At 35.1% G+C, this 14,830-nt stretch overlaps 1 protein-coding gene across 4 annotated transcripts; it reads left to right on the top strand.

Annotated features, from left to right (window-relative positions):
• Positions 1 to 8,860: 8,860 nt before the first annotated feature.
• On the top strand, positions 8,861 to 14,377 carry LOC107844565 (importin-5-like). Of its 4 annotated transcripts, none has more exons than XM_047397209.1 (13): positions 8,861 to 9,069; positions 9,302 to 9,429; positions 9,533 to 9,599; positions 9,681 to 9,844; positions 10,054 to 10,128; positions 10,210 to 10,356; positions 10,499 to 10,631; positions 10,717 to 10,786; positions 10,875 to 11,005; positions 11,090 to 11,146; positions 13,061 to 13,154; positions 13,382 to 13,609; positions 13,696 to 14,377. In XM_047397209.1, exons 6-11 carry the CDS (start codon positions 10,271 to 10,273, stop codon positions 13,097 to 13,099), a joined length of 516 nt encoding a protein of 171 aa, XP_047253165.1. In that variant the 5' UTR covers positions 8,861 to 9,069; positions 9,302 to 9,429; positions 9,533 to 9,599; positions 9,681 to 9,844; positions 10,054 to 10,128; positions 10,210 to 10,270; the 3' UTR covers positions 13,100 to 13,154; positions 13,382 to 13,609; positions 13,696 to 14,377. The 4 variants fall into 4 exon arrangements, with proteins under 4 accessions (XP_047253165.1, XP_047253166.1, XP_047253163.1 ...); XM_047397210.1 differs by having other exon boundaries at positions 13,061 to 13,609; positions 13,696 to 13,762; positions 13,850 to 14,377; XM_047397207.1 differs by lacking the exons at positions 13,061 to 13,154; positions 13,382 to 13,609; positions 13,696 to 14,377 and having other exon boundaries at positions 11,090 to 12,501.
• The last annotated feature ends 453 nt before the right edge of the window (positions 14,378 to 14,830 follow it).

Below are 14,830 nucleotides of genomic sequence, written 5' to 3'. Positions count from 1 at the left end.
ATATCAGACTCAATCTCCTAAGTAGCCACATCTACAGGTCAATGTTGCCACTGGACCTGAACCACAAGGATCACTTTAGAGCGCAACTACCTAACATCCCTAGCCAAAATGGAAACTGGCTCCTCAACAAAGGACAACCACTCATCTAACTGAACTGACTCCCAACGAATGACATGAGACTCATCAAGAATATAACAACGAAGTATAAAAACATAAAACCTGAATGAACAACTGATAGATCAAGGGGCAAAGCCAACTCATAAGCCACATCACCAACAGTTCGAAGAATTTCAAATGGATCAATATACCTGGGGCTAAGCTTGCCTCTCTTCCCAAACCTCATCATACCCTTTATGGGTGAAACTCAAAGGAAAACACTATCACTAATACCAAATCTCAAGGCACGAAGTCTATGATCAACATAACACTTCTGCAAACTCTGAACTGCTCTAAGTCTATCTTGAATGACTCCAACTCTATCCAAAGACTCACGAAGAAAGTTCTACCTCGCGCTCTCACCTCAAAAACATCAAACCAACCTACTGGAGAGCGACAATGCCTTCCATACAACGCCTCAAAAGGAGCCATATCAATACTGGAATGGTAGCTATTATTATATGCAAACTCTGCTAAATCCAAATGCTGCTCCCACGTATGCGCGAAGCATATCCTCCAAAACTTATATAGTCCGCTCTGACTGGCCATCAGTCTGGGGTGAAATGCTGTACTAAGATCCACTCGAGTACCCAACTAATCCTGAAAAGTCTTCCAAAAGTGAGATGTGAACATAGGACCTCGATCTGAAATAATGGACACCGGCACACCATACAGACGCATAATCTCACGAACGTAGATACGGGCCAACCTCTCAGCACTAAATAAGACCTGAACCAGAATAAAATGAGTTGACTTGGTCAAATAATCCATGATGACCCAAACACAGTCGGAACCATGAGATATACGAGGAAAACCAATCACAAAGTCCATAGTGATGTGTTCCCACTTCTACTCAGGAATGGGTAACCTCTGAAGCAAACCACCAGGTCTCATATTCTCGGCCTTCACCTGCTGACAATATAGACAACGAGCCATAAAATCTGCTATATCTCGCCTCATACCACCCCACCAATACTGTTGTCCCAAATCACGATACATCTTAGTCACACCTGGATGGATAAAATATCTGGAACAATGGGCTTCCTCCAAGATCAACCTAATCTAGTCACCCATTTTCGGCATACAAACTCGACCTCTAATCCGTAAAACTCCATCTGAATCAAGTGAGGCTTCCTTAGCCTCTCCACTCAATACCTTATCTCGAATCGACCTCAATCCAACATCATTAAACTGATGAGCTCAGATCTGCTCCATCAAAGAAGATCTAGCATCCACAAATGCCAAAATACACCTCGGTGTCGAAATATCAAGTCTAACCATCTGGTTAGCTAAAGACTGAACCTCTAAGGCCAAAGGCCTCTCCTGGTTCAAAAGATGGGCCAAGCTACCCATGTTAGTCGACTTTTGGCTCAAGGCATCCGCAACAACATAAGCCTTGCACGAATGGTAGAGAATAGTCAAGTCATAATCCTTAAGCAACTCAAGGCAACGGCGCTGCCCCTAAGAAAGTCTCGCTGATAAAGAAGTTCCGAAGGCTATGATGATCTGAGAAGATCTCACAATGAAATCCATACAAGTAGTGCCTCTACAACTCAAGGCAAACACAAATGCACACAAATCTAAATCATGGGTAGGATAATTACTCTCATGAGGCTCGAATCTTGACGAGACGCATACACAATTACCTTGTCCTCCTGCATCACAACAACACCTTACCTAACACCTGAAGCATCACAAAAGACAATAAATCCTACGTCCTCCTTGGGAAAATCCAATATAAGAGTCAAAGTCATCAAATCCTTGACCTTTTGAAAGCTCTCCTCACAACATCATACCACTGGAAGGAATTCTTCTTCTGAGTCAACTTGGTTGACGGAGCTGCAATGGAAGAGAAACTCTCAACAGAACACTAATAATACCCGGCCAAGCCAATAAAATTCCGAATCTCGGTGGGTGAAGTAGGTCTAGGCCAATCACAAACCTCTATAACCTTAACTGGATCAACCATAATACCTTCCTTAGTCATCACATGACCCAAGAAAAAAACAAACTCCAACCAAAACTCGCACTTAGAGAACTTAGCATACAACTTCTCACCACTTAATCTCTAAAGCACAATCCACAAATGCTCCTCATGCTCAACCTCACTCTTGGAATAAACCAAGATATCATCTATAAATACCATAATAAAGGAGTAAAGATACGATCGAAATGCTCGGTTCATCAACTCTATGAACGCGGTAAGGGCATGGGTCAACCCAAAAGACATGACCAAGAACTCATAATGACCGTATCGAGTTTAAAAGGCTATTTTCAGAATATCTAAAGCTCTAATCCTCAACTGGTGAAAACCAAACCGTAAATTAATCTTTGAAAACACTGCAACACCCTAAAGGTGATCAAATAAATTATCACTGCAAGTAAGAGGATACCTATTCTTAACCATCACCTTATTCAACTGTCGATAGTCAATACACATCCCCATAGACCCATTTTTTTCTTTACAGACAAGACAAACGCACCCCAAAGTAAAACACTAGGTCGAATAAATCCCTTATCCAACAACTCCTATAACTGATCTTTTAGTTCCTTCAACTCTGTTGGGGCCATCCTATAAGGAGGAAATAGAAATAGGCTTGGTGCCCGGCTCAACATCAATGGCGAAATCAATATCTCAATCTGGAGACATACCACGTAAGTCTGTAAGAAACACATCCATAAACTCACAAACAACACAAACAGAATCCAAGGAAGGAGGTGAAATAACACTGGTGTCACGAATATGGCCAAGTAAAATAAATATCCCCTCTCAACCAATTTACGAACCTGAACATAAGATATGACCCTCTTAGGACCCGAATGAAGTATGCCCTTCTAAGCTATCCTTTGCACACCCAACGAAGCTAAAGTCACAGCCTTGGCATAATGATTTAGGACAACATGAGAAGGATCCAACCAATCTATACCCAAAATAGCATCAAAATCGACCATGTCTAACACAAGCAAGTCTACCAAAGTCTCATACCCGACAAAAGTCACAACACAAGATCAGTACGCCCGATTCACCACTAAAGAATCACCTACTGGAGTAGATACATGAATAGGCATGGTAAGAGGCTCTCTAACTGAATTAAAACCCGAAGAAAAATATATAGACATATAGAAGAAAGTCGATCCAGGATCAAATAATAAGATGTAGGTCTGAAACAAATGGAACGGTACCTGCGATCATAACATCTGAAGCCTTCACCTCAGATTTGACTGATATAGCGTAACACTATTCGTGACTACCAACTGGCTGAGTAGCCCCACGACTACCAACATGGGCTCTACCATCTCTACTTCTTGCACCTTTGGTAGAACATCTATCTCTCACAGCTGAAATAGAAATAGCTCTAAACATACGGCAAAAACAGTCCTTGGCTACATGGCCAACCTCATCACACACATAGTAACCTCTACGACCAATCTCAATAAGAGAAAGTACAACTGAGCCCGAATGGCAACCCTGAACTACTAAACTAGAATATCCACCAGCTGAACACTATAAATCACATGTACTAGCCTACCATAGTATCCACAAGAATATCTAATATCTCTACCTCGATAGGTCTGACTCCTGAATTCACCAAAATGACATACCCTCTTAGCTCCTCCCTGAGATGTGCTAAGAATACCCTCTGTCATCTTAGCATGATCCACAATACTCTGAAAAGAAGCCCCAAACACAACCATCTAAGATGTGGCCAACTGAATAGAAAATATTCAAACCCTTCACGAACTTTCAAACCTTTTCAGACTCAGTAGAAATGCTATCTTAGGAACATCTGGACATGGCATAAAATTATACCATGTTTACATGCAATTCTATTCATGTATAAGTATGTGATAACCATGTACTTCATGAAATCCCCAACTTATTGTATCATGGATTGTTGATGTTGGTCATGTATTCAAGAATGTCAGGTCTTGTTAGTTTTCTTCTATCGAGTCTTGGGGGCACTTGTACCCGATAATTTAGTTGTGTGCCTAGAGCGAGTGTTATGTTTTCACGATATCCTCAGTTAAGCCATGTTCAGTAGAATTCAGCTAGTCATGTGAATCAGGAAAATTCAGTAAACTCAGTAATCCTAGTAAATCTTAGAAAGCTCAGTAATTCAGTAATCTCGGTAGTATTCTGTCAGTCAACGGAACTCCATGAACTCAGTCCAGTTTAGTTTAGTTAATCATGTTTAGTGTCTATTCAGATGGGAGTAGGAGTTAGCACCGAGTGAGCCCAGGGATGGGAACTCACTTGTTATTAGAGGGTGTGATTCTTAGAAGCAATCTTTACGCTCCAGAACTATGTAGCCAGTGTAGGTTGAGACATCATAACATCTTATATGAGGGTAGATGAGGTGGCTTAAAATGTCATATGAGGGTCCCACTATTCTCATTAGAGTAACCTATTATATAAGGGTCACTCACAGTTTGTCCTTACTAGTGACGCGACATTGACACCCTTCCAATTAGAGTTACAGATTGGACCCCAACTCAACCATAATAGTGTATTAGGGGCATGTTGATTAGATGACTACTTTCCACAGTTACAGTTTCAGACTCAGTCTCATAATAGAACTCAGATAGTTCTTCATAATTTCAGGACTGTCAGATACAGTTAACTCAGAACAGTACGAAAATTAGTTAGTTTCATCAGAACCTAGACCATCAGATACAGTCGCTCAATATCAGTTATTTTAGTTATACCAAATATCAGTATCTCATGTTATCAGTACTCAGACTCAGTAATTATGTTATCACGAACTCAGTTATAGTTATTATGTATTCATGCATGTATTCTCACGTTGTCAGTTAGTATTGTTCATGCATATGAACCTTATGTATTCAACCTACCTCACTTGCATACCAGTATATTTAATCGTACTGACGCATTTGTGCTAAGATGATTTATACCATAGGTTCAGAAGCACGATCTCCATAGCATCAGCAACATTCCAGTACTTAGTAGTCAGAGTCAGTAGTGAGTCATCATCCTTTGAGGACATGATCATTATTTTATCATTTCAGTACTTAGTTTATTTCAGTAGTTGGAGTTAGTTGGGTACATGTCCCATCAACTCCTCATTCAGATAGTTAGAGGCTTTTCAGACTATCATGTTTCAGACAGTTTATTTCAGTTGTTTTGGGTATCCATAAGATATTATGTTTTATTTTATCAGTTCTGAACCTTACGGCCTTACAACCTTTATTTTCGCATTATACAGTATACTTTGCAGTGTTCAGGTACAGATATCAGTCATGGGTTAGCTTGTGGTCCTTTGGGGTCATGAGCACCGTAAGCGTTCCGGGTACCAGATTTGGGGCATTACATTCACTTAATAGAATTATTTAGTGACCTTTAGAATAAGTACTTCTCTTTTCTTTTACTTATATGATTTTCTTATTTTTAAACTTTTATTCTATTATTCACCTCTCTTCAATTTAAATTTTATAGAACAACTTATCACTTGGCTTAATGTAGTTAAAATACATCGATGTATGTTTGTTGAATTACAACAAATTCTAGCCACGTTTTTAGGTCATCCTTAACTTAAAAGGGGATTGACACTTTTTGGGAAAATGTATAAAATAAGACTTAAAAAATATTATATGTGTGAATTTAAAAAGATAATGTATTTTCAATTCAATTTTTTTAAAAAAAAGTTAATCTATCTAATTTATGTTAAATATTCTATCCATTTCATATAAGCCACATTTAAATGTAAAATTGAACAAAAAAGTGACCACACAGTTCAAAAAATTATTAAAATTTTAACTTTTAAATTCAAATGTATCTTCTTTTTGTTAAAAAATTATAATTCTTCTTACTTTATTTTCTATGAATATACCTAAGACATTTTTCATTTCAAATGTGATGGATAAATTTTTTTAATCATTAAGTTTTTATTGCTAACAAATTCTCAAAAGTAGAACATGAGCTTCCGATGCTTTTATCAATTTCACTGGAGGAGGGTACAATAATCGAAATCTATAATCTTAATATAGTTTTCTTCTTCTTTTTTTTCATTTAAAGTAGTGCAATAATACCAAATAATATATATTTTTCAAAAATTCTTTGTGATAAAATCAATAAGTGAATTCAAATAAAGAAACTATTGTGCACCTTAACAAACATGAAAAAAAATAGAAAGAGATGATGATGGAATACACATTGGATCATGATTAAAACAGAGAATGGTAACAATAATATTATTCCTTAAATCGAATCGTCAGAAAAAGATATATCGATATTAATTTAAATTGGTGTACCTTAAATGTTAATAGAGGAGATGAAACCGAATATGTCATATCCTTCCTACATATAAAAATTAAAAAAAAATATTAAATAAAAATAGTCTTTGAAACTAAAAAATATAAACAGTGCAGTAAAAAATCATTAATAAAACTAATGACATATGTATGTGTGTGTATATATATATATATATATATATATATATATATATATATATATGAGACAAAGAGGTAAGAAGTTAGCACTTCATTCAAATTCAAATTCCATTTAAATTCAAATTCAAATATCATATAAATTAGTTAGAAGAAGATTAGTTTATTATTCTTCCTTATCCCTAATTATTTCACAATATCTTTATTTTATAATTTATAGTTTCATCATAAAGAAAATAAATCATATAAAAAATTGTATATTTTCAAACTTAAAAAGTGCAAGAGTTAGCATTTTATTAGGAACTCAACTCATTTAATTATTTTTTAAAAAAAAATAAAAAAGAAGAGGAGACATTCTTTTTATTTTTTATGATATTTTTAAGGAAAAAAATAAATGCCCAAACGTGTGAATTTAGTATGACTTTTTATGAGGGGATTTTTTATTTTTTATTATTTAATTTTATTTAAAAAATTATTTAATTATTTTTGTTTAAAAAGTTTGTAATCATATAATTTCTTAATGATAAGTTGTACAATTGTCAATTTTGTGTAGGATTTTGTGAATTTACAATACTAAATAATCAACGTGTATTTTTTCATACAAACTTTAAATAATATATTTATCATTTAAATAATTTTTACTGTAATTATCTTATTATTTTATTTATTTATAATGCATAAAGATTTTTTTATCAATTCAAATTTAAAGAGGATCTTTGTCTTTCAATTTAAATTTAAAATTAAAAGAGATAAGTTTATGAAATAGTTAGAGTTCATGTAGAACTCTTCAATCTTTTGTTCCTAACTTTAAGCTACTAATAATTCTTTTGTTAAAAGAAAAAAAATTCTAATTCAAATATTTCTAAATCATTTATTACTAATTATTAAATTTGTCCTAAAAACTGTCACGTGGCTTCTTATTTATTATGATTATTTTAAAGAAAAAAATAAATTTCCAAACATGTGCATTTAGTATGACCTTTTATGAGGGACTTTTTCATTTTTTTTTTTATTATGTAATTTTGTTTAAAAAATTATTTAATTATTTTTTGATAATTTATTTTAAAAGTTCTGCAATCATGTTTTTGATTTCTTAATGATAAGTTGTACAATTGTCAATCGCAGTACTAAATAATCAATGTGTATTTTTTCATACAAAATTCAAATAATCTATTTATCACTTAAATAATTCATACTTTATTTATCTTATTATTTTATCAATTTAGAATGCATAAAAGATTTGCTTATCAATTCAAATTTAAAGAGGATCTTTATCTTTCAAGTTAAATTTAGAATTAAAAGGGATTATTATTATTATTATTGTTATTATTATTATTATTATTATTATTATAATAATAATAATAATAATAATAATAAAATTTTCATCTTTCATTAATCAATAACAAACCTAGTTTATTTCATTAATATATAAATAAATTATACTTAAATATATTTTATAGCATTTAAATTTTGAAGAGATGAGTTTGAAATAGCAAATATCTATTAGAACTCTTCAATTATGGGTTTTATTTTTGAGATAATGAATATCTTTTAATAAATGTATTTCAAATTCAAATATTTAATCTTTCAATTCAAATTTGATTTGAGTCCAATTAGAACTCTCTAATGTGATAACTAACTATTTTTAATATTTCATTTTACTTTATAATTGTTTTAAATTTAAAATAAATAATTTATTAGTCTTAATTATCTTGTGATTGTTTAGCCTCTTTTTATTTTTTGCACCTTTTTTTGATTTTTTTTTCTTTTTCTTTCCTTTTTTTCTTTATTTCTTTCTTTTGTTTGTTTGTTATTATTTTTTTTTATATAAAAATAAATAGACAATATAGATATATAAAGGTATTTAAAATAGATATATACGTTGAATTTATTCATTAAATTTTAATTTATATTTAAGATTTTAAAATAACCGCAAGGAAGAATAAGCACCACAAACGACCTACATATGAAAAACTAATATTGAAAAACTTAAAACCTATTGGGAGAAATCTCTTCCTAAACAAAGACACTTTAAAGACTACATTGTGGATGCTATTGTGTTCTGGTATGAGAAGGGTCTTCTATATTTATAGATGTACAAAACTTTTCCTCCAAGAAAGAGGTTTGCCAAATATGGAAAAAATTTATATTTTGCTTTTAAGGAAAAGTAAAAGTATTTATGGTTACTTTTAGTTTCGTAAAACTTAAATTTTGTAAGAAAATCAGGGCAAAAATCCTAAGGAACATGTTTTGACCACAAACTCTAGAAATATGGGCTAAGTTTTTGTGTCTGGAAATTCCCAGGCATTGTTACTGGAGATGGAGAAACTTGTACAGACTATTGTGAACCTAATGCATGATGAGCACCCTCGGGTGCGTTGGGCGACAATACATGCAATTGGTCAGCTATCAAAGTATCTGAGTCCACATTTTCAAGAGCAATATCATCAGCAGCTACTTCCAGCTTTGACACAAGTACTGGATGATTTTGAGAATCCTAGGTTGCAGGTACTTTACATAGGCAGAAAGCTAGGCTATTTGAGTCCACTGCTATAGTATTTCTAGGCACTTTCAGCTTCACTGTATCTGCAATTGAGCTCTACCGTTGTACTTATGCTCATTTGGCTAATGTATTGACGGTTTGATCTCCGTTTGAGCAGCCGTTTCAGCTTTATCAGCATCTAAACTCTTTAACTTGCAAATACATATTGTCACATACTAATACCATCTCTTTTAATAGACACGAGCAACTTCAGCTATTATGTTGTTCAGTCACAATTGCAGTTCAGATGTCTTGAAACTCTACCTACACAAGATAGTGAATAAGTTGGAAAATGACCGTAAGGGTCATTAGTCGTGTTTCCACAGGTATTTCACTTTCTCAAATCTATGACATATATATTTGTTCACGTATATATAGGAGTAACGGCATATTACATAAGCTTCTAATAAGTAACTTGCTGCATCCCAGAGAGGGAATGCCTATGATGAAAGAAGCAGCTCTGGCAACTTTAGCCACATTAGCTATATCATCACAGGTACTCTATTTTCAGGCAATAGGATTGTTCTTTTCTTTCAGTGTTCGGTATTCTAAACCTTGTGTGCCTGGGACACTGCAGGAGGACTCTGCAATCATATACGATTCTGTACGCCTTATCTGAAAGTTGTCTTGGTAACCGCTAATAAAGATACAAGCCACATGCTCCTTGCCAAAACCATGGAATGCAGTACTATGATTACAATGGCTGTCGGAAATCTAGGAATCCTTGATTATGTTGAAAAGGTGTGCACATTGTAACTGATATAATTCAACTTCAATTTATTCCAACAGCGCACATTGTGAACTCAAAAACATGCCGAGTTCATTCAAAAACTTAACCTAAATGCAGTTCTTATAGAGAAACTGAAAAAAGAAAATCATGTTATACTTTGCGAAACAATCAATATCGTTAACTTCTAAAACTGCATTTACCAGACAATGTGTCATTTTAGGTCATTGCAGTGCTCATTTCACTGCAACAAACTCATATGGAGGTAGAATATCCAATGAGGAGCCTTTTGTTACAAGTATGTTGATACATTTAGAATCTTGTGCTACTATTTTTTTTCCTTTTTTTTGCAGGTAATTTACACCTGATTCTGTTGCAGGCATGGGGGTAGACTATGCAAGTGCTTGGGGGCAGATTTCCTTCCTTATCTGAGTATTTTCATGCCCTTTGTGATAAAATCTGTTCGGCTGATGAACTATTCGAGTTTTTCTAATAGTTCAGATACAAATGATTCTGATGATGAAAGGTTGGCTCTTCATATAGCGACGACACTTCTCTTAAATGCATGCGCCGCATATTAGTACTAACTGTGGGTGTGGAAAATTTTGAATTCTCATACATTTGTCGAATGTGGACAATTGACTGAGAATGTCTTCAATCTTCTGTAGCATGATTAAAGTCACTGTCGGGGATAGCAAGATGGGGATACGAAGTGCGCTTCTGGAAGAAAAAGCATTGGCTTGTCATATCCTATGCTGCTTTGCAGCCGAGTTGAAAGGACTACATTTGTGGGTTAATGAGGTCGGTCTAGATGGTTAAATATCACAACGAATTGTTTTCTAAGACTAACAGAGGAACATGAAAATTTCTATCGTGATTCATGCAGGTTATTAGTGTTTTGGTTCCAATGCTTACCTTTGAATTAAGCGGCGGAATAAGAACAGCTGCCATTTCTGGTAAATCTCTGGATGCGTCAAATTTGTCCTTTCAGGCATTCTGAGCTTTATCTGATGTTTTCTAAATTGCATTTATTTCCTTCTGCAGCAATGTCATTATTGTTGCAATTAGCGGCATCTGCTATGAAGAAAGGGCTTCCTGTAACAGGTTGTAGCAAGCCACCACTTCAAAATCTGTTTGACACCATAATCAAGGCTTTGCTTGATGCGTTAAAGGAGGTAATTAACCTAGATCTTCAGCAAAAACTTTTATAAATATCTTAATGATACGAGTGGTCATTTAAGAAGTGCTACATTCTTCAGGAGTCTAAGATACAAATTCAGGCAAGACTAGTGGAGGCACTGAACGGATGCATTCTGGTAAGTCATTTAGAAGACCAAAGGGTGTCGCCTTATCTGATGCATTTATATATGGAGTCAAAAGTTTTCTTTAATTAGACTGATTCTCAATTTTGATGAAATGTTTGGATATTTATGTACATCGAATACAAGCATTCAAAGCTCAAGAGGAAAAGAGGCTCACCATCATTTGAGTGTGGTTGTTTTTTGTTAAGACTTAAGAGTCTCACATCGGAAAAGGGATGGACAACTGGTCTCCTTACATGGAATTGGACTATACTCACCCTAAGTGCTAGCTTATGGGGTTGGGTTAGGCCCATGTGCCACACCTTTTCTTTTTTTATCATCAGGGTGAGGGAATTCTTTGAAAAACATGTCAAATGATAAAACATGTGACAGTTCTTATATATGGAATTAATTACCTTCTACAAGATTGAGACTACACTTATATAATAGTGTTACGGTACTGTCAGCGTATATAAGTTAAAATTTGTTTTTCTTACGATTCCATCTCTCGGATTTGATTCCGCTCTTGGCGGTGGTAGTGCTTCTTCTTAGTTGGACGCTGATTTGGATCAGCTTGATCATCACCAGAATTTTGGGCTTCCATTATATCAGTACCAGATCTGCTATCGAGTTCTTCATCTTGAATAAAGTCCATCTCATTTTCTTGTGTTTTATGGGCAGAGGACGATATATCAAGCACAGTGAACCGCTATGGAGTCGAATCCAAATCAAATACAATTATTTGGAGGAGTGGAGCATTTGTATTTGGTTAAGAGTTGATTCCATAGTGTTCCCATTTGCTTGACATATTGTCCCCTGGCCCATAAAACACCAGAAAATGAGTTGGACTTTGTTCAAGATGCAGAATTCGATAGAAGCTCTGGCACTGATATCATGGAAGCCCCAAATTCCAGAGATGATCAAAAGCTGATCCGAATCAGCGTCCAAATATGAAGCAGCAATACCACTGCCACACTCAGAATCAAATCCAAGAAATGGTATCGTAAAAAAAATTTCTTACACTCACTGATAGTACTGTAACACTATATATTAGTGTACTCTCAATTAAAGAAAACTTTTGACTCCATATCTAAATGTATTTATAGCTCCCAGTCCTACTGCTATTCTAATACACATTGGTTTAGAATAGTTTTTCCTTTATCCAATCATCTGTCACTACGATGGGATATGCCATATTATTGCTGATTGTACACTATTCTTCATGTTTGTTTCCCTGAGCCTATTTGATGACTACAACAACAACAACAACAACAAACCCAGTGTATTCCCACCTAGTGGGGTCTGGGGGTAAGATGTACGCAGTCCATACCTCTACCTCTGATGAAGTAGAAAGGCTGTTTCCGATAGACCCCCGGCTCAAGATACGAGATACCACACAAATACATAGTAAAGCACAGAAGCAGATTACATAACATAAATACGGCATCCATAAGTAATATAAAACAGAGGAAAGCAGAGGAAAGCACACAGATTCGTAATAAAACATGGAACACGGAAGACGGAATCATAACAGGAATAAAACCCCCACCAAGTAATTCCCTACACTAGTGACCCAAACTGGCCCTAATCCTCTGCCGAAATTCGCGCCCTCCAGACCTTCCTATCTAGGGTCATATCCGCCTATTTGATGACTATGCACTAAAAAGTACTACTCACAGATTCCCGGTTCATGTCTAAGTAACCAACAAGCAACAGACTTTCTCGATGACATATCAGAGGTTCTCTCAACTTGCTCATACTACAAAACAGCAAGAGAGGAAAGAGCTACAGAACACAATAATCAAAGGGAGCAGGAACACTTAAATATATGTCGAAACGTTAGTGTTTTATCCTAAAGCAGTCTCTAATATACTTTTTCAACAGGTTCTTATATTTACCATCACCTATTCTATTATTTCCTGAACTCAGATTGGCATTGGCCTCGGAACTATGGGGAAAAAGTTATAAGGCAGATTTTTTTCCCCTTTTGGACAAGTTTTTGCCTTATGCATCACTTATGTGGGTAAGTTACTCTCCGTCTCTATGATATACTACATAGATAATTCATGAACCTTCCACTGATATATCAGAAGTGACACAATTGATATAAGTTGCTACGTATACCGGCTTTTTGAAGAATCCTATGGTGATACTATAACAATTTCCTCAACCTTATACATCACCTTTTTCCTCAAATCCTCTGAGACTTCCCCATTACATCTCTTGTATTTCTGTGTTGAGTAATAACAGAACTGCAGTAGAAAGAAGGATTGTAGTGCACATTTTTCGTAATGTCGCTGAGCAGTGCGTAGAAGAAGCATTCAGGCAAGCCTTATGTGATCTTCAATATATTATTAGTCATGATAACCACACTTTGCTTTGTCTGAACTTCATTTTGTATTTAAAAGCAGATACTATGAGGAGTGGATACCTCTACTGCTTAAAGTTTATGATCATAAGAAGCCAGATGTTCAAGAGGTCCTTTATTTTTTCTTACTTCTATAGTTGTTTCCCTAAGAAATTTGTCGTATATTCTCCAAATATGATGTTCTTTTTATTCTCAGCTAGTAGCAACTGCAATTGGCATTTGTGCTGAATTTGGTGGAGATTTCCTTAAGCTTCATACTGCAGGTAGCTTTATGCATTAAATATGTGTATGCTGTATTGCTGTTTAGTTTTCTCAGCATCACTGACTTAGCTTCCTAGTCTTTGATGTAGTAATATTCAGTTATTTCAAATCTGTAATGGAGCATCCTGATGCAAAACTCCCCGATAACATCACAGCATATGAGGTGGCTGTTTCTGCATGTGGGAAGTTATGCCAGTTTGTCTCCGAAGGCATCTACACCTATGAGGTTATTATTATTCTTTCCCTATATAATTGCTGTCAATTTGGACTAGTTTGTTTGTCTCTGAGATGTCCAGGCTTAGCTTGCACCGTTGCACGCACATCTTACCTCACGCTAGCCCATGTGATAAATCACCTAGCGTTTTCTTTTTGTCTCTACTGGGATTTGAATCCTAATCACCCATAGATTTTCAGTCACTTCAACGGCCACTAGACCACACTCCTCGGTGCGAAAAGTCTATTCTTTGGCTTCACTGATTGTGTCGTATGCTGCATCTGCTTCATCTACAACAACATACCTAGAGTGTGATCTCCAGAAGTGGGGTTTGGGGAGGGTAGCGAGGTTGTTTCCGAAAGACCCTCGGCTCAAGTGCGTCAAGTCAAAGCAGTTGGAAAAAGGAAGTATGGGAGTGTGTCGTATGCTTCATCTGCCTCATCTACAATAAACCACTTCATTTGTCATCTGAGCCTGATAAATAACTCAGTAAATTCACACCAAAGAATCTTGTAAATACTAAATGAAAACTTTATATATCAGAACAACACATTGACGCTCATCAAAAATTTACTTCTCTTGATTGCAGTTTTGACCATGTAGAAATGAATTATTTTGGAGTATTATTTTGATAAATTTATGGTTTATTGACATATTATAACTTACCGATAATGTTTAATCTGGATGAGGCTAAGATCAGTCACAACAAACAGCTTTGTTCAATGATGGAAATGTAAGTAATTCCTATAGCAATAAGCTATCAATGATTACAGATCTTCATCATCTCTTATTCATTGCTTGCGCTGTGCCTTCACTCTTTCAGGTCAGCAGACAAAGTTACTGGTCCTCAAGGACT

This window comes from Capsicum annuum, chromosome 10, assembly GCF_002878395.1.
Source record: "Capsicum annuum cultivar UCD-10X-F1 chromosome 10, UCD10Xv1.1, whole genome shotgun sequence".
NCBI classification, from domain to species: Eukaryota; Viridiplantae; Streptophyta; class Magnoliopsida; order Solanales; family Solanaceae; genus Capsicum; species Capsicum annuum.
The sequence above is the reverse complement of the archived record's forward strand: the minus strand, read 5'-3'. Positions and strand labels throughout refer to the sequence as shown.

Excerpts from the sequence above, each read along its gene's own strand:
- LOC107844565 (XM_047397207.1), top strand. The coding sequence starts at position 10,271 with ATGCCCTTTGTGATAAAATCTGTTCGGCTGATGAACTATTCGAGTTTT. Across the intron at positions 10,357-10,498 it reads AATGATTCTGATGATGAAAG|CATGATTAAAGTCACTGTCG; the intron begins GTTGGCTCTTCA and ends AATCTTCTGTAG. Across the intron at positions 10,632-10,716 it reads TACATTTGTGGGTTAATGAG|GTTATTAGTGTTTTGGTTCC; the intron begins GTCGGTCTAGAT and ends TGATTCATGCAG.